General features: G+C 36.8%; 3 protein-coding genes and 1 non-coding gene across 7 annotated transcripts; 2 read left to right on the top strand and 2 right to left on the bottom strand.

Annotated features, from left to right (window-relative positions):
- The first annotated feature begins 910 nt into the window (after positions 1–910).
- LOC132161754 (probable glutamate carboxypeptidase AMP1) lies at positions 911–8,633 on the top strand. 2 transcript variants are annotated; one of them, XM_059571938.1, is made up of 10 exons: positions 911–1,978; positions 3,093–3,335; positions 4,150–4,302; positions 4,445–4,513; positions 5,927–6,014; positions 6,554–6,637; positions 6,747–6,835; positions 7,721–7,834; positions 7,981–8,115; positions 8,255–8,633. In XM_059571938.1, the coding sequence occupies exons 1-10, from the start codon at positions 1,052–1,054 to the stop codon at positions 8,435–8,437; spliced, it is 2,085 nt and encodes a 694-aa protein (XP_059427921.1). In that variant the 5' UTR covers positions 911–1,051; the 3' UTR covers positions 8,438–8,633. The 2 variants fall into 2 exon arrangements, with proteins under 2 accessions (XP_059427921.1, XP_059427920.1); XM_059571937.1 differs by having other exon boundaries at positions 912–1,978; positions 7,718–7,834.
- Positions 8,634–9,070: 437 nt separating this feature from the next.
- TRNAR-CCU (transfer RNA arginine (anticodon CCU)) lies at positions 9,071–9,143 on the bottom strand. Its single transcript has one exon. It is a non-coding gene; the product is annotated as a tRNA-Arg (tRNA).
- A 112-nt stretch (positions 9,144–9,255) lies between these two features.
- LOC132161867 (uncharacterized) lies at positions 9,256–12,842 on the top strand. Of its 2 annotated transcripts, none has more exons than XM_059572075.1 (8): positions 9,256–9,376; positions 9,511–9,714; positions 9,849–9,996; positions 10,125–10,195; positions 10,384–10,434; positions 10,522–10,634; positions 12,201–12,306; positions 12,485–12,842. In XM_059572075.1, the coding sequence occupies exons 1-8, from the start codon at positions 9,265–9,267 to the stop codon at positions 12,577–12,579; spliced, it is 900 nt and encodes a 299-aa protein (XP_059428058.1). In that variant the 5' UTR covers positions 9,256–9,264; the 3' UTR covers positions 12,580–12,842. The 2 variants fall into 2 exon arrangements, with proteins under 2 accessions (XP_059428058.1, XP_059428056.1); XM_059572073.1 differs by having other exon boundaries at positions 9,846–9,996; positions 12,485–12,840.
- An 845-nt stretch (positions 12,843–13,687) lies between these two features.
- On the bottom strand, positions 13,688–27,271 carry LOC132162115 (ubiquitin C-terminal hydrolase 12). Of its 2 annotated transcripts, none has more exons than XM_059572371.1 (32): positions 27,103–27,271; positions 26,778–26,841; positions 26,411–26,561; positions 26,152–26,309; positions 25,044–25,309; positions 24,734–24,952; positions 24,549–24,657; positions 24,340–24,455; positions 23,717–23,815; positions 23,271–23,380; positions 22,076–22,150; positions 21,770–21,848; positions 21,526–21,672; positions 21,343–21,423; positions 21,109–21,228; positions 20,672–20,794; positions 19,687–19,764; positions 19,434–19,522; positions 19,238–19,346; positions 19,051–19,119; positions 18,866–18,976; positions 16,578–16,633; positions 16,323–16,500; positions 16,127–16,228; positions 15,949–16,020; positions 15,674–15,739; positions 15,326–15,391; positions 15,033–15,119; positions 14,766–14,882; positions 14,538–14,612; positions 14,310–14,396; positions 13,688–14,165 (listed from the first exon to the last, which is right to left on the bottom strand). In XM_059572371.1, the coding sequence occupies exons 1-32, from the start codon at positions 27,130–27,132 to the stop codon at positions 14,124–14,126; spliced, it is 3,351 nt and encodes a 1,116-aa protein (XP_059428354.1). In that variant the 5' UTR covers positions 27,133–27,271; the 3' UTR covers positions 13,688–14,123. The 2 variants fall into 2 exon arrangements, with proteins under 2 accessions (XP_059428354.1, XP_059428355.1); XM_059572372.1 differs by having other exon boundaries at positions 26,411–26,558.
- Positions 27,272–27,763: the final 492 nt, after the last annotated feature.

Below are 27,763 nucleotides of genomic sequence, written 5' to 3'. Positions count from 1 at the left end.
AAGGCAGGTGACAAGCTATTATGGCAAATAAATAAGAAATTAACTTAACATTAATAGTATATAAGAGAATTAACATTTAGTTCATCAAATACTCTTAATTTTAGCTAAGAAATAAGAAATTCACATTTCTTCATTTTAGTTACCAATTTTTTCACAGCACTTATATTATGTTTTTTATTTTAATTATTCACTTTCACTATTTTATTCGGTGAGTGAGTACTGTAGTAGCTTTTGTTTCATGAGACGTGATTCACAGCCGATTGAACTACTCCTTGAGAACGTAAATAATATTAAAATTATTTTGATTAATTGGATAAGAATGCTAAGTATATAAGTTATGGGGGTAAAGTTAAAAATCTTGTAAAACTGAATGCGACCTATTCGAGATGTGTTTTGAAGTATATTTTTATTTTTTATTTGAAAAAGTATTTTGACGTGATATATATAAATATAAATTATTTGTAAAAATATATACTGAAAAATAAAAGATGAGAGAGAGAGAGAGAGAGAGAGAGCCGTACTTGTAAATGTATTTGGGTTGAGAACCAAAAATAAAATACAAAAGAACAAAAGCAAAAAAACAAAAAACAATAACTTTTAACGAACATTGGCATCACCGTATCTGTTTATTATATTTGATTTGCGAGACACAGACTGAGACAACGCCGGATGCGATCCACTTCTAAATTTCTAATAAAGGGTTGCAATCAGTATATATTTTTGTATGCGGAAGTGTGTGGGGACCCATCCACTCCAAAAGGGGTTTCGGGTCATTTTCGCGTGATTCCCAAAGCCACGTCACAAACACACTACACTACACGCACACAGCATGCCTTCCATTTCTCTGTCTATTCTTTCATGTGTATATATATATATATATCACGCCAAGTTCACACTCCCCACCATTGTACACTGGAAAAAAAAAACCAAATTGAATTGGAAAATACCGGCAACGGGCAACCTGCTCTTAAGCCTTTTTTCTTTTTCTTTTTTCAGGCATTCAGCTGCGTATAGTACTCTTCCAGACCTAACCTCTGTTCGGTTTCTAGAAATGGCGGAAGCCTTCTCGAAGGCGACAACAATCTTCACGTCGAAACCACCGCCGATGTTGACCTTTGTACTCCTCCTTGTCCTCTGCATTCTGGGATTCTATACGCTGCATTACCCGCGCCCGGCGGAATCGCTCTCCAATCCGGAGACCGCTCTCCGCTACCGTCAGATCTTCCTCTCATCCGCAACCAATCACACCCTCGCTTCCTACCTGCGGGCGCTCACTCTGCACCCTCACCTCGCCGGGACAAAAGCCTCACTCGACACCGCGAACTACGTGCTATCCAACTTCAAGGAAATGGGACTCGAGACCCGTACGGCGGAGTACACAGCGCTACTGTCTTATCCTGTGCAGTCCTCGCTCTCCGCGCATTTTAGCGACGGCAAGGTCGTTGACCTCCCGTTGGCCGAGCTCACCGAGTCCGCCAACGTGGTGAGGCCCTACCACGCGTACTCGCCGTCCGGGTCAGCGCACGCCAAGGCGGTGTTCGTGAACCACGGCACGGACGAGGACTATTTTGCGCTGCGGAAGTTGGGGGTGAACGTTAGCGGGTGCGTGGTGATAGCGAGAAAGGGCGGTTTGCCGAGAGGGGTTGTGGTCCGAAAGGCCGAGGCGCACGGGGCCTTGGCTGTGCTATTGTACGCTGAGGGGGACAAGTTTAGGAAGGGCTTCGAGAGAGGGACGGTGATGAGTGGAGTGGGGGACCCGCTGAGCCCCGGGTGGGCTGGGGTCGACGGTGGAGAGCGCTTGGACTTGGAGGACAGTGAGGTTTTGAAGAGATTCCCCAGAATTCCGTCTATGCCTTTGTCGGCCGAGGCCGCAGAGACCATCTTGGGCTCGCTCGGAGGCGCTCAGTCTCCGCCTGAGTGGTCGACCGGGGTCGGTGGCGTCGGGCCGGGCCCAACGATGCTGAACTTCACTTACCAGGTTGGTGCTATATGTATATATACGTGCTTGCTTAGTGTGTTTGATGCAAATTGAAGTCAAATTTGATTTTGGAAAGTGTTGTGTGCTGGAATAGAACAGAGGTTGACTTTGGTGCTTGCGTTCTATTGTTGTTTGTTTTGTTAGAAGAGACTGGTTGGTTGAGTAAAGTTTGGTCAAGTTTTGGATGTGGGCTTCGTGGGTATGGATGAATTGTGACGTGGTTTTATTTCGTTGTGGATTTGGTACTTTTGACAGTGGATAGAAAGTTTTCTGTACATGTTTGGGAAAGTAGGCCTTTTTGGTTGTCTTTATTTATTGAGCTAAGGTTTTTGTCAAATGTGAATGGTAGGTGGCTGAGTTGGTTTCAATTGAAAATTTTTGGTAAGTTTTCTGGTTTGGCTTATGATTACCGATTACAGACAAGTTTGAACTCACCCTCCAAAAAAAAATTGTCATACATGAATTATTCATTGAAGGCCATTATAATAAAGTGTTTTCTTATGATCAAAATAATATCTCCTGTGTTGGATATATAACTATTTTTTCTTGGGATAAAATTTGAAAATCCTGCATAATTTTGTTGCATAACTGTCCTTGTCCTTGTACTTATTGTAGTTCTTAAAACACTGTAGCAAGTTTCTTTATTAAGTTTACCAGGACAATTTTTTCGTTGTCAATCAAATAATTACTTATTGAGAAAAGGTTTTCCAAAATATAGATAGGCTGAAACTTCCCTAGCTTGGATTTGTCTTGTGAATACAAAATTGTGCTCATACTCATTGATGGATCTGTGGTGTTGATTCCTGCTTTATCACTGTCTCGCCAATTTGAAGCAACAAAGCCTAAAACCTTTTGAAAGCCATGTTTTGAAATAGTATTTGGTTCCGTTAGACAGAAGTTCGTCCTTAGCTTTGTGCTTATGAGCTTAGCTTTTTTCTGTGTCTTGTGTACTTATGTTCGATTATCCTTGCGTTCACTTTTTTCTCTACAAAAGAGATTTACTTTGTGTACTATATTTTTTTGGCCTATTGCTTTCTCAATTCTTTTCTTTTCCCCTTACCAACTTCCTCAATTTTTTAATCTGTTTTTTTGTTTTTTGTCTCACATTTTATAGGGGGAGAAAAGGGTAGTGACTATTCATAATGTTTTTGCTGTCATAAGGGGGTTGGAAGAGCCTGACCGCTATGTGCTGCTTGGCAATCATAGAGATGCATGGACGTATGGTGCTGTTGACCCTAATAGTGGAACTGCTGCCCTGCTTGACATTGCTCGGCGATATGCTCTTTTAATGCGCTTGCGGTGGAAGCCTCGTAGGACAATATTTCTCTGCAGTTGGGATGCGGAAGAATTTGGGATGGTAGGTAATGTTCCTTTTTTCATTGGTCATTAATGTGTACCCCAGTTGGGGAGAAAAGGAGCATCTATCTCCAAGTTATTTGAATTTTTGTTTTCAAAAGGGATGAACATAATTGTGTCCATGACAAGAGATCCTTTAACTGTGTATGATTTATCAAGAATAGGTCACCTATTGCTTATGCATGCAATTCGTTGCTGAAGCATGAGTTCCTAATGCATGGGAGTCCTACTTTGTTAGCAGTGTTAAATATATGGGAAAGTATGTCTAGTTTTTGCCTTCATTATTGCTGCCTTGCAGCTTTGGCTCCCCGTTACTTGTTGCATTTCTCTTTTTAATCAGAGTGCTGCCTTGTGAGGACACAGCCACTTGGCCCACTTCCACTGTTTTTTTCTTTGTGTGCGCGCGCGCTCGCATGTGTGTGTGTGTGAGAGAGAAGTATTTTGCTATTAATTTTATGGTGACTGCTGCACTCATTCTAATTGTGATTCTGCCTTTCCGTCACTGACAGGCTGGCAATTGCAATCATTTAAAAATCCAAACATGGAAGGATGGAACCAACTCCTGTTTGTCTGTATTTGCATGTAGTTCATTACTGTCTGCCCTGAAGAATCCTTATTTAGTCATTAAAAATTATATTCGTCCAGAGTTGTGGTTGTTTTTTTAAGAGTTTTGTCCAACACATTGAAGAGAGTGTCAATTTCCTCCTACATCGTACAGTTTTGGGAAGTCATCAAATAAAAACATGTTTGTCTTATTGACTATTTTGTTCAGTGGACTTTCTAAATTTAGTTTACCTATTTGTTTGTTATTTCAGATAGGATCCACTGAGTGGGTTGAACAAAACCTCGTGAATCTTGGCTCAAAAGCTGTTGCCTACCTTAATGTAGATTGTGCGGTTCAAGGTCCAGGTTTCTTTGTTGGTGCAACTCCTCAGCTGGACAATCTCATTCTCGAAGTCACAAAGAAGGTGAAGTGTAAAAGATGGAAAAGAAAAAAGAAAAAAAAAAAAAAAAAATTCAATCATCACCTTGTTGGATATAACTTGGACTTAACATTCACTATTTGAATAATGTGACTTAACTCTCAACTAATATTCCAACTGATCTCAGGTAAAGGATCCTGATTCAGAGCCTGCAACAGTGTATGAGAAGTGGGTTGCTTCAAATGCAGGCATCAACGTAAGTTTTAGCTAATGTTTAACTTTTCAATATGGCATTTGAAACGTGTCTAGGGTCCCAAGGGGCAATCTTGAGTCATTTTTATCATCATTTTGTCAATGGTTTCTTTGTGCTGTAATGGTTCCCTCCCTGTGTGTGTGTGGTGGATGTAGGGCTTTAAATCTTATGGAATTGAATTGTTTTTATCAAAATAAAAATAGTGGCATATTTTTAGATGTGGTTCAGAAACCCTCTTGACCGATAGAGCTGTAATAAGTTTTGATACTAGACAATGTGGTCTAATGGACTGGGCTGATCTTAGACTTTTGAAACCTCACATTGGTTTAACTAAGATGAAGCCTACTTCTTTGCCTTGCCTTCATTTTCATTTGTCTGAGCTCCTAAGTTGTGTTTCTGGTTTGTTTCTTAGAGATTTTGCCTAGCTCAAGCTTGTTCATGTGTCCATATGAACCTATTCATTAGTGTAATCTTAGATAGGTAGATGTCCATGGTTGTATACTTATGCCCAGATTTCTATGGTTTTATATTTGTGGCTACAAATCATAAAGTACCATAGGCAATAGAAACACTTACATATCTCGAATTATTCTTAGTGGTTCTGAGCTATACATAAGCCCTTCTTCGATGGTATATTTTCTAGAATGCACATAGCAACAGAACTGGCTTATTTCAGTATATTTTCTAGGATTCCATGTACAGATACAACTGACTCATTGAGCATGCCTGATGCTGCTCATACTATGTTTGATCTGTTCCAGGCGTCTGGCTTCAGAACTTCAGCTTGAGTTTGGCATCTTAGGCTTCTAAATAAAGCTTAAATGAGCTTGGTAAATTGCCTAGCTCAGGTGGTTCTCACATTTCTTGTTAGACTACTGCTCCTACAACGTAGACAAGATTGAGTTGATCTGCCCAAGTGTTATCTGTGACTCCCTAGACATGGTAGATGGTCTCCTGGACTAAGTCGTAGTTATTTATGAAGATGCCTCTAGCATAATCTACTTCTTGTGTGCGTATAGCTTGGCTCAAATGACTCCACTAGACGGTTCTACTAGAGTTTGTGTAAGCAACCTCTGAATTTACTAAAAGTTGTTGGAGTTGAACTTTTGATGTAAAGATCTTGAAGAATGACCGAGAAGTGAGCAACTGGGACCAGAGAATATTCTATGCATTTATGGCCTTAAATTTCCCTGCCTCCTCTTTTGTACTATTATATGCTACCAACTTATGGTGCTGTAGTATGTCTTAGAGTAAAAGTGACCAAGGCACCATTGATTGGTTTCTTGAAACTTGTTTCTTGTTTTGGATGCAAAAAATGGAAATTGAATTGGTTCTCTTGTTTCATGCTTTCACTTTTGGTGATGTGAAACTTATGTTGGTCTTTTAACTGTAATTGTTGTCTTGGCTGGACTGTAGATCCAAAGACTTGGTGGAGTAGACTCCGATTTTGCTCCATTCGTTCAACATGCAGGGGTTCCTTCAGTTGATATATACTATGGCAGAGGTAAATCTCATACATGTACATCACATGTTTTTAGGTGAAACAAATTGGACGTTTTACAAAATTTGCATTTCAAATTGTCTAGTTAGTATTGTGTAAGGAGCACTCGTGTGTGAAACTGTGAAATTCACATTTCTCTTCTTTTCTTTTTCCTCTTTGACCCTTAAGAAAAGGTCAATTCAGTAATTTCCGAAGTGTCCTTGGTTTAATGCTTTCTTATAATTGTTGATCATCCTTGAGAGTTTATGAATGTCAAATCAATTTCTTACTCCTAGTTGTACTAAGCGCTATGATGGAGGTTCTACCTGTGTTCTCTGTGGGAATCAGAACTGCATTTTTATCAACTTCCATAGGCTGTTTAAACAATAACTTCACTAACTTCAGATAATGAATTCTTTCCTTTTCTGTAATTTGGTTATCCATATTGGGTTATAATGTTAAGACAATGCTAGTGATATTCTGAACCTTGTCAATACTCTTTTAGCAACTTAATTTGGATGCGCAACAGTTTGGTAGAGTAATGAATCTTCATTCTTATTCAGATTTTCCTGTCTATCACACTGCTTTTGACTCCTATAGCTGGATGACAAATTATGGAGATCCGTTATTTCGGCGGCATGTGGCTGGTAAGCTTTCTTTTTTCCTTAGCTTTATCCTTAAATGTATTTGCACCAACAATGTGTCAATAACATATTGTCTTCCAGATAATGTAATTTCTGTTTTGTGTTGTCTCAGTTGCCGGAATTTGGGGACTTCTAGCCCTTCACCTGGCTGATGATTCAATTATACCATTCAATTACCTCTCTTATGCTGAACAGTTGCAGGTGCTTATATAATCTTCTTTTGTTTATGTTTCAAATTCTTCTCTGTTTGTGCATGTCCGGTGCGTGGTTTGGGAAAATTGCCTAATTAATTTTCTAGTTGGAATTACTTGTCACCAAAAAAAAAAAACCGACGAGAATCAAAAGATGTGGTTAGGATTAAGGCCATGCTGTTCTGTGTTGTCATTACCAATTTAGTTGAGGTCAAATTGTAAATCTTAATTTTGGGCTCAAATGACTGCAACCTGGCCATTTTATTTTTATCTTAATTTAATCACATAGCTTCAAGGTTAATTGTGCAATTTTGGGTGTCAAACCAACAACACCTCTCAGACAGTTCCCTTCTCTTCAACATAAGAAGCACATACATCCGTACACTTGTATATAAGTTCAAATAACATCATAATGAGACACACAAGGGAACAATGGGCACATAACCCCAATATATGTATCTGCTGTTTTAAACTTATAAAAAAAAAGGAAATAATATCTGCTGCTTAATTTTGTGTTACTGTAGCATAGCTGGGTATCACATTTAATGCCGAACAATTAACATGACAAGTGTCGAGCTCAGTGAAACATTGGCCAATAGAATATGATAACCATTGAACAAGAGCAATTATAACATTTTTCTATTCTAGTCCTTGCTTTTCATTCAGAAAATTAATAATTCCCTGATCTAAAAGCCTATGAACTTTGAAGGATGGTGTAATAGGCGTTGATGCTGCATCACCATTACTAACAAAGCAACAAAGCGTTTTCAGTTAAAAATAAAACAAAACAAAAAAAATCTTCCTCAGGACTTAAAATTGTCCAAACCTTTAAATATGTCTTTTTCTTTCTGTACGGACTAAATATTGAAATTGTATTTTTCCCCTTATGCAGCAGGCGTATAAAGATGCCTTGAGCAAAGTGTTGAATGGGGGTGTATCCCTATATCCTCTAACAACATCAATTCAAGAACTTGCCTCTGCAGCTAAAGAAGCCGAAGCTGAAGCAAAGGTAAAATCAATAACGTTTGTTCGACATTCATATTTTGTGAACATAAATTAATTTCCTATGTAAATCTCCTTTATCTTTTGATTTTTTTTTCCTCTTCTTTTACTCTTGTATTTATTTAAATTAGTATTTCTTGTTTTGAAAAGCAGATACTGAGACAGCAAGAAACTACAGGTGATTCTGTAGTGTTGAAAAAGCGAGCACTGAATGATCGGCTGATGCTTGCTGAAAGGGGGTTCTTGGATGCTGATGGGCTTCAAGGCAGGCAGTGGTTTAAGCATCTTGTAAGTGCTTTCCTTTTCCTTGATTCCTTGAAGCTAATTGTAACTGATAACTGTGTAGATCAGATTTTGCATTTTGTAATTGCCCGGACAACTCATTCTGATTATTATTATTATTATTATTATTTTTTCTCTTGGGTAGATTTATGGGCCTCCCAGTGACTATGAAAGCAAGCTGGTTTTCTTCCCTGGAGTAGCAGATGCAATTTCTAGATCCTCAAGAATGAGTAGAAAAGAAGGGCAAGCGGCAATTCAGCATGAGATCTGGAGGGCTGCCAGAGCAATTGAAAGAGCTGCTAGAGCCCTTAAAGGGGAACTCACCTGAACAATTTATAGGAAAACTGAACACATAGGGAAGAGAGGGAAAAGCGATATGCCTTTTCACTTGTATATATGAGTAGTAATCTCTCCTTTCCTGTGTTGTTATGTGCTTAGTTTTTGTAAGTTGCAAATTAAAATCTGTGAAATAGACGGTTGCTTTTACTCCTCATGTATATATGAGCACTAGTTCTTGTATCTGAGCCCCCAGTAGTCAATCATTAAAAGTTGGTGGGAGCCTTGTGAATTAATAAAAAAAAAAAATCATACAATTAAACCAAAAAAAAAAAAAAAAAAAAAGGTGATCATTCAATTAAATCAAAAAAAATTAGAAAAAACCAAAAAAAAAAGCCAAAAAATATTTTTTTTTTTTTTTTTTTTACATTTAGAGTCTGTTTGGAATTACATTTGAGAAATAGAGCTTTTAAGTCAAAAAGAACATTTGAGAAAAAGCTTCATTTTTAAGCTATTTTGATAATTTTTAAATTTTTTGCCTCTTAAAAGGGTTTTTAATTTTTTTACTAAACGAGTATTTTTTCTTCTTCTTAAAACAGACTTTTTAAGTGTTAAAAAGTCTGTTTTAGTGTTACCTTACAGTTATGGAGCCCAAAAAGAAGAAGAAATGAGTACAATATTAAACCGCGTCAGGTAGGGGTCGAACCTACGACTTTCTGCTTAGGAAACAGACGCTCTATCCACTGAGCTACAGACGCTTTCTTGTTGTTAGGTGTAATTATTATAAATATAAATATATTAGACCATGTCTATAGCATTGCCATAGCATTTAAGCGCGGATTCATTTCAAACTGAAAGTTAGATAGAAAGCGAGAGGAAATGGAAGAGGAGATCAGGAGGTTGAGGAAATCGTTGGGGGCATTCTGCAACCACTTGGAGTCGAATTGCGACGCTCTCAAGCAATCCCTCGATCGCCGTCCCATTCCTCTCGGTACTCCATTTCTTCCGTTCTTCCCTTTCAACCGTCTACACGAATTCACCAAACAATCCTCTATTTTCGTCTCAATTTCAAACGTAATCAATCTTCTTTTTGTTTTTTGTTTTTTTTTTTTTTTTGGGTGACAGATTCGGTGTCATCGAGCTTCATAAAATGCCTGAACCGGCGTGTATCGAGCGCCAGCGCCGATCTCAACGTGCTCGATTCGATGACGTGCGGGACCGTCTCATTCGAGGAGCTTTTAGGCCACTGCAACGAGGTTTACAAGAAGAACCAGAGCGATCTTGTCCTGCTCCAGGACCGCCTCCAGAGCTTTGGATACCACATTCCCGGTAATTCACGCTCCTTTCCTGTTTTCTCTTTGGTTACTGAGAAAGAAATATGTCAAAATTGGAATTTTATTTAAAGCATTGTGAGCGCTGATATTGCTATTTCTGTGTTTTCGTTCATTTTTATGCCTTAGAAGTTGAGATTGGTGAAGAAGAAGAAGAGTTTCACTGTTCATCAACACCGAATGGTTTGGAATTGAAGGATGGATTCGATCCACCATCTTCTTATTGTGGATTAGACTCTTTGACCGGTTCTATTATGAAGAGTTTGGAAGAAGATTCTTTGTATCCTTATGCCAAACTGGCCCAAACATCTCTCTTTATATATATATATAGTCCCAGCATGTTCGAGGCTTAATGGAATAGATTCTTTTTTTTTTTTTTTTTCATTTGTGTTTCTTAATGTTGTTCAGATTAGATGAATGTCTGAGTTTGAAAAAGCTTGGGCTTTCAGACGCTTGCCTTGCCACTTTGGCATCTGAAGGTTGGTGAATAACATTTGCAATTGGATATACTTGTTGATTCGAGAACCCTTTAAACACAGAGCTTTTAATTGCATAAATTGCAGTTTTGTTTGGCCACTTTTGCAGTTTAATTTTAGGGACTACCTGCTGCTTTTCCAACCATTCCGCCTACTAATGCAATGCCCTCTTCTCTCTGTCTCTGGTGCAGCTACTGGCCAGGCTGATAACATAGCTGAACACAGAAACCACTTAGTTTTTGGTAATTGAGGTTGCCATCATCAACAATTGAAAGGTATGCGAGGTCAGAAACACAAAAATATGATTTTATTTTATTTTTGAAATGCAGGGGAAGTAGAGGAAATGTTAAAGTCAGTTGAAACTCCCAAGCCTTTGATAAAGGTATCAATTGATGATTATGAGAGTCTTCCTTCCTACATGAAAGGCCTAGCACAGTGGGAGGTATAAGTTTCTCCTTGTGCATCTCTTCTGATTTGACTTGTGCTTGTAAGTGATGCATATTCGGTTAAATTAGTTGTGTGGTGATTGACGGATAATATGACATCATTTTAAGAGAGAAGTGCCTTTCTAACAGTTGGCATTACTTAATAAGAGAATGAAGAAACCTTAAGCGTTGTTTGATTTATATGGACACATTTCACTTTCCCTCAACATTTTTATATTGGTTTGTTTTGTTTTTGCTAAAGAAAGTTCTTGAGTAGCCAAAAGAAAACTTGGGATGGTCTTTGATTCATCCTTCCTCTAATTATCATTGTGATGAAAATTAAAATTCAGTGCAAATTGCTAAAGCAGTTGCACAGCCTGATGAAGCATGGCTTCATTGTTTTTTTTTGCCAAAACTTCAAGCTGCTTTCTCATATATACTGCCTGACTGTCCAGCCGGCATCACTAGCTAATTGTTTGGGAAATTTGCAGCAAACATGCATAGTTATTAGATCTTACTAGGCATTGACCTAAACAATGATTTGGTTAACTAATTCAACCGTTGTTTCAATTGTCAAACTGCTGGTTTAAGCATAATAAATACTATTCAACAGCATGAGGATATGAAAATAATAATAATGCAATTGAATCACTCCTTTGTTTCACTTGATTTATCTTCTAATGAAATTTAGCTCTGAGGGCTCAAAATTTCAACAAGATGGGAATTTCATGATAAAAGAGCATATATAGAAAGCAAAAAGGAAAAGTGACCGACCATCTTAAAGCAGTCTAGAAGGTTGCACTCACCAGTGCTCTTGCTGGTGAGGAGTTTGAATTAGAACACCAGCATAGTGGCTGGCTAGTTAATTTGTTTGTTGAGACGAGTAGCAAATGTTGCTACACCCATATCTCTTGCTGGTTTGACCAACTGGGTTTTCGTCCAGATTTCATAGCCGATTCAATTGGTTGATCCTTTAAAGATGACAGACCAAAAAACTATCCAGTTCTTGGTTTAGCCGGCCAGACCATGGAAAAGTGATCTAGAAGGAGAGATTTAATTTAGAGGACATTGTTTATTGCATAGAGTGAAGAATTTAGATATTTGCTGTTCCGTTGGCTTACCTGGATGACTAGCTACTTTCTTATGTTTAGATTTTTGTTGTTGTTGTTGTTGTTGTTGTTGTAACAGCTACTTCCTTTAGTTGAGTAGGTCTGCCATCTTGCTTTCTTACCTTTAGTTAACATGCAACTGAATGACCATTGTGCTTAAATTGGACTTTAGTGGCATAAATTTGAGAGCTACTCTGTTCATGGATTTTCTGACCGGTTTATGTTTTCTAACTGCTTCCATTTTTTTTTTTTTTTTTTTTTTAATTTAACTGCTTTCATCTGATCTGAGATAATCACTTCCCAGTGAAAAACCTTAGCCGGGAATAAGTGCATTGAGCACAATAGTAATAATTCTATTTCAAAGGCTGATCCTTTCTCCCCATAATTATCTGCTGTTGGTTTTGGTAGCCAATCTGTTTAGAACTTATATAACCTTATTTTATCATTAGTGTTTTGATGAAGTTGACCTTCCAGGATCTGCTTGATGCTGTTGAGAAGATCAATTCAAGCCTGAGCAAGAAAGAGGAAACAAAGGGAAGTAACTACTTCCACCAAGATGAAATTTCATCATTCGGGTTGGGTATGTCCATTCTATCCCTTTCTTTCTGTTATATAGATCCCTCTGATTTACTAAGAAAAATTGCACTGCTCCATGGTGGGGTTTGAGAAAAAATGCTCCTTGTGGATGATTCTATGTAGAACTAAAAACTTTATTAAAAGATTAACGACACAAGTTGTCACCTCTGCACTTGTTTCAGGTCCTAAAGCAAGATCTTATTTGCTGCTACTTGTACGCATGAATCGGTTGGTTGTTGAGACGATTGATGGATTGTTATCCTACCGAGTTTTATAGACGAAATACATTCCATTACACAAAATGTACGCACACCATCTGATTGCGCTACTAATTTGGCCATTAGGTGCATTACATGTACACTAGAGCATGTACATTCAGTTTGTAACTTGTAAGATCAAGAATTGCTGCAAAATGCAAAGATCAAAACGCTACTCTCTCTCTTCTATCTCCTCCCCTTTTTGATGTTTATCACAAATCAGAATTGCAACTTTTCTAACTAGAAAGATCAAGAATAGCTAATTTTCTAATTTTTGCAGAAACCCTTAGACCACCACGATGTATGTGTCCATTTTAAATGAGGAACGACTGCATTGCATTTAACAGTAACGCTCAAAAATGTTTACTCATTGAATTGTCCCAAGTACTACCAGTAAAGGTTCCGAGCTTTATCAGTTCAATTTTCGCTTTTATCGGTAGGATCGGATATGAAATCACTGCTAGTAGAACACGTCCCCTTCCTCACAAAGTGTGGGTTTCATTAAAATTTGAGCCATCGACTCGAGGTAGCAAAACCAACTTTGAGCGGCCCACAACCTGATTGGGAATTATTTATTTTAACCACTTACTGGATACTGGACGAATCCCCGAAAAGAAAAAACAAAAAACAAAAACAAAACTTCGAAAATAAAAGGCATTCAACAAAAATTCGAACGACCAGACTTGTGGATTTAACCAACGATTTCACAAACCCAGCCCCAACCCAACCAGAAATGGCGAAAAATATAAAACCCAAAGAGCGAAGAGATGTGACAAAGGAAAAGACTGAATGTCAAACGAGCTACAGCTTTTCATAAATAAAACCAAAATAAGGTGAAAGCAACGTAATTGTCTTAAAGCATGTTCGAAAAATAAAATTCTCAAGTCAAAAACCAATGTTTGGTCATTTTTCAGCTTTTTAAACCCTTAAAAACACTTTCAATTTTTTTTTACCAAACAAATACTTTTTTCTTCAAATGAACTTTTTAAGTGTTAAACGCACTTTTAAGCCCCTCAAATGCACACCTAAATAGGCTCTTAGAATTATCCAAACCATTTTACAAACTCATCCCCATCGAAAAATGGCAAAACACCTGAGCAAAAAAAGGGGAGGGAGGAAGAAGGCATAGGAAAAAGAATTGAGTGTCATACGAAACAAACTATACCCGATATACATCCCCTCAGTCAAAATCTTGTTTATGTACTGTTAAATTAATTACACTGGCTGTAAATATGGGAAGCCGCCAACCTCTCAAAAGGAGGCGACTTCATTAAGAAAGAGAGAAGAGGGCAGAGCACAAGCAGTGTGCGTCAACAATATAAATACACTAAAACCAAGGAGAAAAAACCTCTCCCCCTTCCTCCCCACCCCCGCCCACATTAGAGAAAAAGAATAATACAGATTGTCAAAAGATGGAAAATAAACTCAATGTGAGCTTCACTTATATATGCTTCAACTGTAATGCTTCTTCTCGTCCTTTCCATTTCCACCCACCAATTGTTGGGCATTGGAAGATGTCTGTATATCCAACCAATGTCCTGGTGGGAGGATCCTCGGCTCTAACCTAGTTGTATATTTTAACTGGCTTCTCAAATGTGTGACGGTTCTGCAAAATTTTGAGGCAAATTAATGGTGAGATACAGAAATCTCCAAGTTGGCATTAGCCATTAGCACAAGCCTCTGTAAAAGATGCAATATGAACAATTCCTACTGATGTGGCAACAAAGGACTTGGCGTTGACGAACTTTACCTGATTTACTGCATAAGCTCTCTTCGGGGTATTATCAGAGTGTTCCAATCCAAGGTACTGCTCCCAAGCGCCATAAACATCTCTTCTCTGAGGAAAACAAGTCAAAACATTCACTTACTAAGAAAAAAAACAAAAACAAAATATTCAATTTAGATGCCAAAACGCCACCAATAAAAAGAATGGCACTGCTGATCATCCCCTCCTTTTTAGAACCTAACATTTACGCACCTGAAAACGGCTGGATACAACATCAGAGTCCTGCAGGTACTCTGGACGACCCATTGACAAAAAGGCAAACTTCCACTGAACCAAAAGGATTAAAAACAAAATTATAATAGTAAAGAAGAACCAGTTCTCAGCTGGATAAGTAACCACGGTAGAGAAATAAAGCAATACCAAATTTTAACGATACCATACAAATAATTACTAGCTTCCAAAGCAACAAAAAGTCAGTACCTTTGCAAACTCCTCATCTGGAACCTGCAATTTCTTTTGGATTCGCACTCTAACTTCCGCTAAAGTCTCTCCTTCATGTATGACCAAGAAAAAGGGTTCCCCAAAATTTTGTACTTGCTGGAAAAAAATAATAATAATAATATTAATAATAATAAAAACAAACTTGAAAATTTTCCAAGCAATTAATACCCATCTTTGACTTAAATGACAAAAAAGCTTGAAACAATGTAAAACATATTCCTGGGAACAATTATTTAACTGCAATACCATTTGGTTTTGTGCAGTCTCTTTGGTGAAGTGATAAACATGAATCAAACGATCATGGGTACCAAGGGTTTTCTCCTCTTCTGGGATCTGAGACTCAAAAAGTAAGGAAGATCAGCTTCAACTATATAACACCGACAACTACATATCCATAGTATTAAGAATTAAAACCCTAACTGCTCAACAAGAAAAGCTGAAATCCTGTTCATCGAAATTCGAGGAAAGAGGCAAAAAATGATTAATTAATTAATTAATTAATTAATGAGTAAAAAAACAAAGAAATATTTAGCACTTGCCTCCTCTGCACGCAATGTCCAGTATTGGTCATTTATATTCTCGATCTTCTCATTGTGTGGAAAGATCTGCAAGGAGCAAATGGAAGCATAATGGGGACATAAAACTATACTACATATAACTGAGGCTAACAGCATTCTAGGATGTTCAAATTCATACTTTCTGAGGGGGAATAAATTTCAGATATAGGCATATATATACACATTGCAAACACACAAAGAACATCACAATAAATCAACTGGACAAAAGCAGGCCAGGTAAAATGGGATCATTGCTGGCAAAAATTTGATGGAGAAACATCAGCGATATGCATATCTATAAAATTTCAAAAATGAATTAATAGTGATTACCTTATAGATCTTGTGATAGAAAACTTCAAGTAGTCTAAGTTCTGCATTTGGATGAGACAACTCTACCTGTTTTGAGCCAAGACACAGAAATTTAATCATATTGCAACTATATAGTATCAACTCATAGGAACAAGAAGAAATTCACTGCAACACATAATTTGAAGGTCAAAATCAGCCACTTATGAACAATAATAATTTCTAAAATAAAAACAAAAAAAATATAAATAATAGAAGAAACACACGGCATGAGTTCATTAGGAATGGCAAAAGCTTACCTTTGTTTTTAACACATTAATCACATCTCCAACAGTGCTTTGTTTAGGCAATCTAATATTGTGAATTACTACCTGAAAACAATTTAAACAAGATTACAAGGGAGGTCAAAAGTACAAGTATTATCCATTAATAAGAAAAGAACATGGAAAAGGTGATAGTTATAGATTTCAGACGCACTTCATCCTTTGTAGTATGATGAAAAGCAACTTTCAGATTTTTAAGACCTTGCAATTCTGGCAGTGGGATGTCCAGAACTTCATAGTACAATATATCAGAAGTCTGCTAAAAAAGAAGAAGAATAAATTACACCCACAAATATATTATGCAAATGAGAGAAAGAACAGTGCAATAGCTAAATCCATGTGACACATGCCTGATTGTAATGGACTAGCATATCTGACAAATGCTCTACGCCTCGATATTTGATAGGTTGGGGCTTAGGTTGCTGAGAATAGCAGTTGTGAGATGTAAGTCTGATTTTAGATGGATCATCCAAACCAATTCGCCGTGCCACTCTCTCCACAACCTCATCATAACTGTGTACCTTCGACCTAGAAAATAAAAAAGAAATGAGTAATGAATATCAAATAAAGCAAATGATAATAAACCAAATCACATGAATACTTACAACTCTAAACAAAAGTCATCCTCCTTCGGTCTCTCCAAAGATCGAAAATGAACAACCTATAAAGCATCATATCATAAGGGGTAAATTTGAAGTGTGGGCGCAAGAACATGATATTTCAGGATTCTGATATTTACTTTTAACGAGAGCCACTATAAATTCTAAGTGACAAAGGAGGCAAAACCATGCCTTCAATATCGTACCAGTTATTTCAATATATGACTAAAGCATATTATTGGTCTGAGATATATGAATAACAGAGGACTACATTCTGCAGTGATGACAGATTAGTGGACACTAGAACTTTTTTTTCAATTTTTTTTTTTTTTTGGAACTATTTGGTGATGACTAAGATTGTATTGCGATCCTTGCATGCTGAAATGGAGGTTTGGCATCAAAACTGTTTTAAAGTTTTAAGTGCTATCCTGCTTTACCTTATGTGGAAAAATTGCCATGAACAGAATTATCAGACTTTTAATGGTTTTGAATCACTCCGACTCACTCATAATATGGTCCAGTCTATTTTGAGCAATCATCCTATAACCGGATTAGTGCTTTAGGCAGGTTCTTCCTTTCCAGATTTTCTTGTTCTTTTGACCTTTACATTATAACTTCTAGGAGGAAGTTTCTATACACCCCCCCTGTGAACAACCTATCTTCCTTCAGTAAAGTTATTAACTATCAAAACAAAACTTATAACACAACCACTACTCTTTCTTCGATTTGGCTACTCCATGAATGACTTAGGATCCTTAAAAATAATGGACATATCCATAAGATAAAAATTCAGTTCATTCAAACAAACATGCGCTAATACGAATCAGTCAGCTTCAAGCAACAATGACCATGGCAGGTAAGCTCCAATGCAACTAGTCAATTCAAAGGACAAAATACCTGACATTATTTAAATCATTGATGTAATTTAGGTATCATTAAAAAAATTTCTTCTTCCTTTTTTTTTTTTTTCTTTTTTTGTCAAGAAGACAGCAGAAATGACACATATAGACACTCCAACTAAAATTGAGGATAGTAAATCTCTACAAATCAACACGGAGGCATCACTACAGCATGCTAACCTTGCAATTTGATATAGTTTAGGTTTTAGGTAATCCTTTACTATGCATTTGGATATATATTATCCTACCTTAGTTACCTTTTTGTATTGATTTATCTCATCCCTATGGCATAGGGGTCGTACAGATGAATTAGGCACCAACCCATAATTTATCTTGCTCACAGACCTCATATTTTGATGAAATATTTTAGTTTGAAAGTATTGGGCAACAAAATAGAGAATTTTAAGGATCAGGGGTAAGAGTGGATTGTTTGTTCTTATGCCAAATTGATGTAGAACAGATTTGGAAAACCACTTGCAATCACTTACATGAAGGGCTTTAGGGTTTGAGTTGTGGTTTTAATGCTTAAGATTCTAGAAAAAGGGGTAAAGGGTTCAAAGATTGTTATGTTTAGAACCGCTTAGGATTTTGATGATTCAGAATTGAAAATTTGTGGAAGTTGTGTTCATTGGAAGTTTTGGCAACAGCAAAACTAGGGTTTTGGTGGATTTCTAAGTGCAATTTGAAAGGCTAATTTTGGGAAAATAAGTTGGATCATATGGTTTTAATAGGATATGGGATAGGGTTTAAATTGGTAGGTTATGGGCTTGTGTAAGAGTTAAGAATTGAATCTGTCCAGGGGCTGTGATCAATGCATTTGAACAGTAATAGAAAAGCAAAGATTGAAGAAAAAAAGGGAAAGAGAGATAGAGAGAGAAAGAGAGATAGAAGAATAATACAAGGGTACATATGCCTTCAACAACCAAAATACTCAATTTCATTTAATCAAAATAGGAAGATTACAAAGGTATTTGTAGCCACTGACACTTCCTTGTTCAACTAGGACTAGGACCCAAGAAAATACTCCATGACTACATGGAAACCAAGAAAACTTCGACTAGCGTAAAAAATAAAATAAATATTTCTGTGCATGATTTAATGCAAACTTCAATACTACCCCAGCACGTAAAAACAACTATAACTCTTAAACTAATGGCTCAAATTAACAAATATACACGTGACCCTAAGACAGTTGCAAAATGACCTTCAAAACCATGTACGTCTTCCTTCAGTCGGACGTCGCATGCAAGCTCCACAAATGAAAAGCTCTAAGTTGCTAAAACTGAAACAACTTGACCCTTCTTCCATGGCTGCATCACAATATCCTAGAAACTACAGAAAGCTAAAACTTTACAAATATTGGTGATCAAGTTTTAAATTTTTTGGCAGAATGACCTGGCGATTGTGCACATATTCCAAAAATGATGGAACAGCTGAATATCGGCATTCTTCTTCACTTTCAAGTGGAGGAGATTTCTGGAAGCAGATGATGTCCCCGTCTTCAATCTAAAAACAAAGCAATAAAACATAAAATCACTACTCCAGATGCTATTTTAAAGTACGTTGAGCACATGATGTACCTGACTTAATCTAAATGAGGTCCTCTTATCAAGGTGCTCGCACATGACACACGGCTCAAACTTTATTTCCTGGACCACAAAGACGAAATGCATTGACTAAAAATTTTGCTTTGAACAAAGTGACTGGCCATAGAGCACAGAGTAAGGACAAAACAAGCTGACGATAAAAAATTGTTGACACACAAACCTCATAAAGTTCTATCTCCTCATCAGGGGAAAAACCAGCCATTTTCTTAAGTTTTTCTAGTATTTCTAGTGGTTTACCAGAACTCTTTACAAAAAGCCTACCAACATATCTGCAACACACAAGCAATTATGATGTTACCAAGCATAAAAGAATAGACAAACAAAGACACCATGGTAAGAAAGAGATCACTAAGTACCGTAGTTCTCCTTTCTCAGGGTTATACAGCTTGAAGAAAAGAAGAATATCTTCTTTAGCTTTGGCAGGTGGAGTAATAGGACGTAGATCCTGCATATCGCATTTGAATCAGTAGAAGTGTAGGAACAGAATTATTAACTAATAACAACTATCATTTGCAATATTTAGTCCTACCATCGTAAATTTAAAGACTCTTCAAATACACAGGACAAACAATGACAGAGTAAAGTGCCAGTATCAGAAAGACAAATTACCAGTCCAAGCTCTACTTCCAAAAACAACTTTAATTCTGCATTATGTGTCTTATTTGATACCTCCCTCAACTGTCCAACCTACAACCAGCAAACGATTATCATTAGCTTGCTTAATAATTTACACAGTTATGCAGGCACTTATGGTCACCATTAAGCATATTATATGACACACAACAAGATCCCAGTGCAACCCTTGACCAGAATAGAAAGAGACAAATGGATTAGTAAGATATGTTACTTAAAGGGGAAAAATCCAGTAAGGAAGCAACTACAATAATACCAAATCTCCCAACAAAATTGAGTGCAAACTTCATCGAGGAAATGTAGACAACGTCCAGTACAATAACCAAGCAGGAAAAAGAAAGGGTTCGACATAGTAGGTCCCCAGAGGTTTAACATATATAACTAGTAGTATCATATGCATGAGCATGTGTGTACCATTACCTATAAATAACATGTGTTTAAAATAAATCAACAAAAAGTAAAATCAGAAATACTCAGATGAAAAACAAGTTACCAATCCAAAAAAGGAAATGTTTTTTCTAGTTTCCAAAAATATTAAACAAAAGTTTTAAGCGACTCAAAAAACATACAGACAGAAAAAGGATAAACTCAACAAAAGAAAAAAACCAGGTATGGAGCAAAAACAATTGTAACACAAAATTAACATAATTACTGCACACAGAAAAATTTCCTCCATAAACCACAGTATAGATACACAATCCCTTTTAAAACATCCAAAATAAAAAAAAATCAGCTGTCAAACAAATTGTCTTGCATAGTTGAGATGGTTTTACAAAATTTTGCCTCTCCATTGTTTATCTACGTCAAACACACAAATATAGGACAAACGCCCTATCTCAAATTTCATGAGGGGAAAATATGATAATTACACAGAAGAATAGCAAGCTATATTCAATGCCTATGCCTTTATAACTATAAGAAAAGAAAATATTGCATGAGAAGCAAACTAAGACATAATTACAGATTGTGCTTCCTCCTGAGGGGTCAATGGTCGATTGGGACGATATGTATGGTTTTGCCGCTTTGCCCAAATCCAAAATCGCTGAAATTGCACTGGTATGCCAAGCACTTTGGCAACCTCCTCCTGTGAACCACCTCAGATTTAGACTAATGCAAAAACAAAAAATAAGTTTCATAATTAAAAAAAAAAAACTGAACAGGGAAAACATGCAGAATCCAATCAATTTAAAATTACCAATTCCCCCTCCCCTATAGAAGGAAACTAGTCAAAGAATTAGCACATAAACAAGCTCAAACAACATTTCCAAAATAGCAATGCATTCGGAGAACAAAAACTACTTCCAGAACCAACATGCTTGCTAAAAGATCAACAGCACAATTACTGTGAACAATATATGTCAGCTTTTTTCCAAATCAGATTTAAAACATCAACAGTACCTTGAAAAGATTAAAGGGTGTCTGTTTCTGAATACGGAAACTATGAACTTTTTCATGATCCACAAGGTCAAAATATATATCCTTTCCAATCTGTTCTGCAAGGTCCTCATCTCGTGCAACCTAGATCCATTACTCAATTCTATCAGTCGAGAGTTTCATAGATGAGACACGTTTGCTGGTCATTGCTAAACAATTCAACATGAAAATGAGAACAGACAGGTAAGAATCCATAACCTTTATTATTGTATACAAATGAGCCTGTGCTTTATATCTTCTCTTGTCCTCCTTCTCTTCTTGTTCTTTCTTCAACCTTATCTGGAATAACACTTGGTATGTCAGTCAAGATCCACACATGCATACAATTGGAATCTCACAAAGCTGGTAGCAGTATATCGACAAGTAAAACCAATCACTTACCCTTAGGTGTTCAGCTATATCCTTCTCATCAACATTACAAATTATTTTGTCCTTGTCACTTTCACGTATATACACAAGCATATAAGCATTTGAGTATTTTGTGAATTTAAAGGGAGTATTATTGAAGCCAGGATTGGTTGGTGGCAACTATTTGACATAGAAGGAAACAACGTCAGATCACAATGCAGATGACAATTAGAACAGAAAACAAATTGAGCAATATTACTTATATATATTAAAGTACCTCTTCCTCACCACCGTACTGCTCTTCTAATGCCCTCTTTACATCCTCTTTTGTCACCCGCTCATCATCAAATTTGAACCTATAACATTAAAATTGGCCAGCGCAATTTTTTTTTTTTTAGAAAAAAAAGGCATGAAAATCACATACCAAACAAATAAACATGCACCAGCATGTCACGTGCAAATTATGTAGGCAAAAACTGAAAATTAAAAATAAATACATAAATCTTGAATACTTAAGCACGCATGGTAATCCATTATATTACAATTGAAATGGACAAAGGGAGATTCCACAAAGCATGCATACCACTGATCTGAGAGGGTTGGCCTTATAAAAGCATAGTAATGTCCACCATGCACCCCACCACTGTGGACCAAGACACTGCAAGAGAAGAATTGACCGCATGAAGATGCAAGCAAATCAAAAAAATAATATAATGGTATCACCAGACAGCATCATAGATATATCCATAGACACTAAACTACCAGATGCAAGAGCAGGTATAAGAAATAGCTTCTCATTAATCACCAAGTATGGGGAAAAAAAGATTGACTACTGACACTCTAGGTTATAGAAATAGCGTTTAACCAAATGAAATGGTAGAAGACAAATTGTATAGGTAATACCAAATAGTTGGAATAAAAAAAGCAACAGAAAGGAGGTTAAAGACCATTAAAAGATTAAGGCAGCATCACAACTCGCCGAAATAAACAATCCAACTTGTCAAACACCGTTAAAAGAAATTGGCACTCCTTTTAACCAAAAGGAGGTTTGGAACCTTGTGTCATAATAAAAATATGTATTGTAACAGTATGGCATAGCAGGGCCTAGTACAATAGAAACCAATTAATGCACCAATGAGAGTGATTTTGATCCAAGCTGATGGAGTGAAAAGAGTTCAAGGCCTGCTTAAAATAACATGGGTAGAATGACTCCTTTAGTAACACTTTTTAGGACAACATTTTGCTTTTTTGCCAAAAAAAAAAAGAAAAAAAAAAAGGCATTAACAAACAACTCAAAACACAGATGACTCATAAACTACTTTCACCTTTATGTCACATCACAAGTAAAAAAAGCACCCCTTAAAAAGTATTAACAAACGAACCCAATATTATTCTAGATGGGATATAATAACGGAAAAGAATAGATATGACAGATCCCCCAATAGGTTGATGAGAAGCAATAGACCTGGCCCAATTTAATTGGGGTTAAGAGTTAGTTGAGTTAAGTTGAAATGGTTAACATTTGTGATGAACAACATCTGAATTAAAATTCATTAATCTCATTGACACATTAGACATAATGATGATAAAATAAAAACAAAGAGACCGAAGCCACATAAAAAAAAAAAAAAAATAGCAAGCCTATCCGAACTACAAGAAGTCAACACTGAGCAGGCAGGCCCAAAAACATTCATCTGGCAGACACTGCTCTTAAAAAAAATCAAAATTCTAGAAAACAGTAAAAAAATCTGTCAAACAAAAGTAAGAATGACTGAAACCTATGAAGCGTATAAAGGTTGCGAACACTCCTATCTGCATCAGGTGAAAGATACTTCCCATTCTCCCTATCAAGGTCAAGTTGAAGAGGAAATTCATAGCGGTCGTTTATCTGCAAAATCAAAAGCATCTATTAAATAAAAAGCATGAATAACCATGCACAAAAAGTTCGCTTTCCATGAAAGACTTGTAATTTAACAATCTGAAAGTCGTTGCAGCATACATAGACAAGTTTAATCCAAGAGGTAAAGAAAGCACACGGTAACTGCTGATTATCTAAATCAAAAACTAATCTATAATACTGACATTAATAGAGTTATCTTAATGCAAACCCACCTTAAACATTTATATTATATAGTGACGTGTTGATAGCTACAATATACAAAGAGATGCACAGGAGTGCAAGCATAAACCAAGAAGTAGCATTAAATCAGTTTCCGAAACTGACCTTTACCATAGTGTCCCTCATGAAATCATACTCAAACCGCTTTAGCTGAAGTTGAAGAACTGGGGGAAAGTCAATAAACAAGACACCCTTCTTAGCATCCTGAAAGAAACATCAATCAGCATATCAATTGAAAACAATATTTAAAATTTTCTTACTTAACAGGAAATTTTTTTATCTAAAACAATGCTTGAGCAACTATTCCGCAGGAATGATGGTGACTAAGCATCGCAACAAATGAGGAAGTGCAGAATGATATGGACAAACATGCCTGTACTTCATGCGTCATTAAATCCGAATCTCTATCATTATATTACTATTGGATATAATTATAACGTTTTTCTCTGAGCTTCTAAAAATAGTTTCTCAACACCAGAAACTCAATCACTTCTGGGAAAAAATTAGCCAAGATATGTTTTGGGTAAAAAGAACCATCTTAATACGAAAACAGGAATCTGTTTGGAATCCTAACAATTACTTTGAATAAAATGAAATAAATCCCTATCAGTTTGTTTGGCACCAGCAGAATGTAGGTACCCTAACTTAAAAGCCCCAAATATGAATGGTTTTCGTTGGCCGGGTTAGCCACACATTTGGTTCCCATCAAATAACGAACAGTAACTGACCTGCAAACCGTGTTCTTCAGCATGGTATTTGTTTTCGCCCTCAAGACGTTCAACTTCCACATACTTGTCAAAAGAAGCATAAACATCCCGACAGCCTTTGACATCAAGCTGGAGATCTGTCAAGTAAGATACATACTTTGGTATCATGCACTAAAATTAAAAATGATTCTCAACCTCCAACAATTCAAACTTGCACCAAGAGTAAATACCATAAAATGATTCCTTTCTTGTAGATTTGTAGTCCACATTGATGCATTCAATGTAATTCATGTGGTGTCCTTCAAATAATTGCTGTATTGTCCCCTCCACAACAGTCCCCTGGAGCAACACGATAACAATTAAAACACAAACAAATATAAATGTACCCAAGCCAAATTTGTTAAACATCCTATACCTTCATTTTGTCTTCAAGCTTTTCACACAGGACTCTATTGAGTTCTTGCACATCATGTTGCATGAAAGAGTCATATGTATCCCATCCAAAAGACTTGGTCAATTCTTTAGTTGCCACACTGCTGTCATTATATTGAAGCTTATAAAATAAACTCTGTAACGCCAAAGGAATGCTTCCTGAGGGCATGTCATTTTCAGTTGTTGGCATGTGGTACACTGCCTGATATCAACAGACCGGAGAGGTCGTTCCATCAATATAAAATCTTGACAAAATTAATGGAGACATTAGGGAAACATGAAACACATCTGACCTTTCTGAAGTAAGGAATATGGTAGAGAGTCTGAAGAAGAGAGTTCATGTAACATGTTGCTCCTTGGTTTTTAAGTCCAACATAACCAGTCTCCTTTTTTGAGTCATATGACCAGTAATCAAGAATCTTACGGACAGCAACCTCAGCTTCAACAACACATTTGTCATTGACAAGGTACCCTCTAGTAGGGTCATAAAGATCACTAAGAGGCATGAATGATGTGAAACCCCAGTCACTCTCTCTCGCATTGAACTGGTGTTGCGTGTCTGAAAAAACCAAATATGAAGTGTTAAAGTTATGTCCTAGTCTTTAAAAAAAATCTTTAATATTTGATCACCAGATAATAGCATTAATTTTGAAGGAAGTGTTTTATTGTTTACACTAACTCACTTGAACTTGGAAAAGGCAAGGGTGCATAGAAAAAGAAAACAACTAAAAAAGAGAACTGTTTTCATACAAGCAAATCCAAATATATTGACAAGAAAAAAAAAATTTCCATAATTTCTTTGTTTTCCTCCTATGTCCCAATTGCAAATGGAGTATACTTCCACCCAAAGGCAAGCTAAAATTATTTGATGTCCAAACAAATTTGAATTATAAAAGTTGTAGAAACAAGACATATTTAGAGCAATGTAATTTATTAGTTTCTTATATGTTCCTATACTCTCAATCATGTGTGGCTCCTCTAACAAGGGCCATCCACGTGAGCACAGGTATATAGCTTTCCATTGCATAAATGGTCCACATGGATATTTTGGTGTTTCTATATTATCAGATAATGGGAGGGCTTGAATCGAATATGGTTACATTTGATGCCATATTAATGTTTTTACTACTTACTCTTAAAGCTAAGCGGAAAGAAAACAATATAATATATTTAATTGTGTGTTGCAAAAAGATCATATCAATATTATGAAATACTTGCAATATTACAGAAGAAGAAATTGTGCACTGATCACAAAGTGTGAGATTGCAAAGAAAAAGCATCCACAAGATAGTGCAAGAATATGAGTTCCATCCAACCAAAAAAAAAAGTTGCCTCAAATAACAAAACGACAAACATGCAAACTTCAATGTGGAAGGACAATAAGAACAGTGAAAAACATACCCTTTCTTATTGAGTACTTGTTGTGAACCTGATTAACCACAGCCAAGCTGAATTGAGCGTATCTACTCCACCCATATGGCAATGTGGCAGCATCCCCAACATCCAAATACATTGACAAGTGGTCCACATTGTTGCCTTTTGGAAAAATAAGTATCCTCCTGAACAAACCAACCAAGGCAGGTCCAAAACCGATCACAACACATATTAAAGTACGTTGTGCACGTATGCATAAGTTTAAAATGGGGTAACATTCAAATACCATTTATAACCACCGACGATGAAAACCTCTGAGTAGTGCTTCTTGGTATTTAACCTAGTGAAATTCTCAATCGTCCACGTGAATTTCATAGATGGTGGATCTTCCACTTGCTGATTCTCCACCGTACTTGCAGGCTCCACTTGAGCCACTACTAACAAAACAAGCACAAAAATTCGAAGCGAAAAGAAAAGAAAAAAAAAATCAAAACCCTAACGTCATAACCGATCAAGTTACAAACTCTACCGCACCGTACCAACGAAACTCATACACGAAAATAAAATACAAATTATTTATCAATTAAACACATAAAAATAAACACAAATATATGAATTGAGGGAATAAATTGCTGTGAATGTGAGAAATAAACCTTCCATAGGCTGAGGACCCTCGACTAAATCCGAATGCGGCACGAGCATCTCCTCCTCTTCTTGCTGCAAACACATAAATTCGAATCAGAGCTCTGATCATGCAAAACCTAACCCTACTGTGCTGAATCAAAACCCTAGGAACCAGACTCTGAGCGCAGTGAATATCCGAAATTTGAGCCACTCAAAGCCTCTGAACAAAAACCGAAACCCTAGGCTATCAAATTGTGCTGAAAACAGTGACACCGAACCACAACGATAAATAGGCATGTATGAGTCTTGGTGTGTATAGAGAGAGAGAGAGAGAGAGAGAGAGTTGGTGTGTACATCTAACGGCGGAGGAGTCATCATGGTCATTGGTAGAGAGAGACTGACCGTCTGATCGACGAATCTGAGAACCAAAGACTGAGAGAGAAAGAGAGAGGGAGAGGAAGAGCCAAGCGGGCTTGGCAAGGAGGGAATTGCCCAGAGAAAGGGCTGATAGAAAAGGGGGGTGAGTTTGGCCTCGGGAGGGTACTTTCTAAGTTTTCGTGAAAAGATGAGGTTATTTTAGGAATGAAGTGATGGCGGCACTAGAGTTTGTGTCGGATACTTTGATGGTTAAGAACCACTGAGAGGACGACACCGAGTTGAATTGGGTTTAGTTATCGTACAGTTACATGACGTGGCAGCCTCCAGCGAGTCACGTGCTTTTTCCGCTGATGACTATTATATGTAATTCGTTTCCTAGTTAAACATCTCAGGCTTGATTGAGTTGCGTTCAAATACTATTTCTTATCTGCTAACAAAATCAAAAAAACCAAAACAAAAAAATACTAATTTTCTTCTCACGTGGCAAACTAAAATAAAAAATCTTTTTATGTGAAAATTAATTAACCTAATTAATAGGGTCATTTAAAAAAGTATACAAGTTCACATTTTTCTTCAAGTTTTATCTATTAGGCGCGTTTGGCTGCACGATTTTATAGAATAAACGTGCGTGTTTAAA

This window comes from Corylus avellana, chromosome ca9, assembly GCF_901000735.1.
Source record: "Corylus avellana chromosome ca9, CavTom2PMs-1.0".
Classification (NCBI taxonomy): domain Eukaryota; kingdom Viridiplantae; phylum Streptophyta; class Magnoliopsida; order Fagales; family Betulaceae; genus Corylus; species Corylus avellana.
Note: the sequence above shows the minus strand (reverse complement) of the source record. Positions and strands in the feature narration are given on the sequence as shown.

Coding starts and splice junctions, on each gene's coding strand:
- LOC132161754 (XM_059571937.1), top strand. CDS start 1,052: ATGGCGGAAGCCTTCTCGAAGGCGACAACAATCTTCACGTCGAAACCA. Junction 1,979..3,092: donor TGCTGAACTTCACTTACCAG/GTTGGTGCTATA, acceptor CACATTTTATAG/GGGGAGAAAAGGGTAGTGAC. Junction 4,514..5,926: donor CTTCAAATGCAGGCATCAAC/GTAAGTTTTAGC, acceptor GCTGGACTGTAG/ATCCAAAGACTTGGTGGAGT.
- LOC132161867 (XM_059572073.1), top strand. CDS start 9,265: ATGGAAGAGGAGATCAGGAGGTTGAGGAAATCGTTGGGGGCATTCTGC. Junction 9,715..9,845: donor CTTTGGATACCACATTCCCG/GTAATTCACGCT, acceptor TTTATGCCTTAG/AAGTTGAGATTGGTGAAGAA. Junction 9,997..10,124: donor AGTTTGGAAGAAGATTCTTT/GTATCCTTATGC, acceptor AATGTTGTTCAG/ATTAGATGAATGTCTGAGTT.
- LOC132162115 (XM_059572371.1), bottom strand. CDS start 27,132: ATGACCATGATGACTCCTCCGCCGTTAGAT. Junction 25,310..26,151: donor CAAGTACTCAATAAGAAAGG/GTATGTTTTTCA, acceptor TGGTTTTTTCAG/ACACGCAACACCAGTTCAAT. Junction 16,021..16,126: donor ATCATACTACAAAGGATGAA/GTGCGTCTGAAA, acceptor AATTGTTTTCAG/GTAGTAATTCACAATATTAG.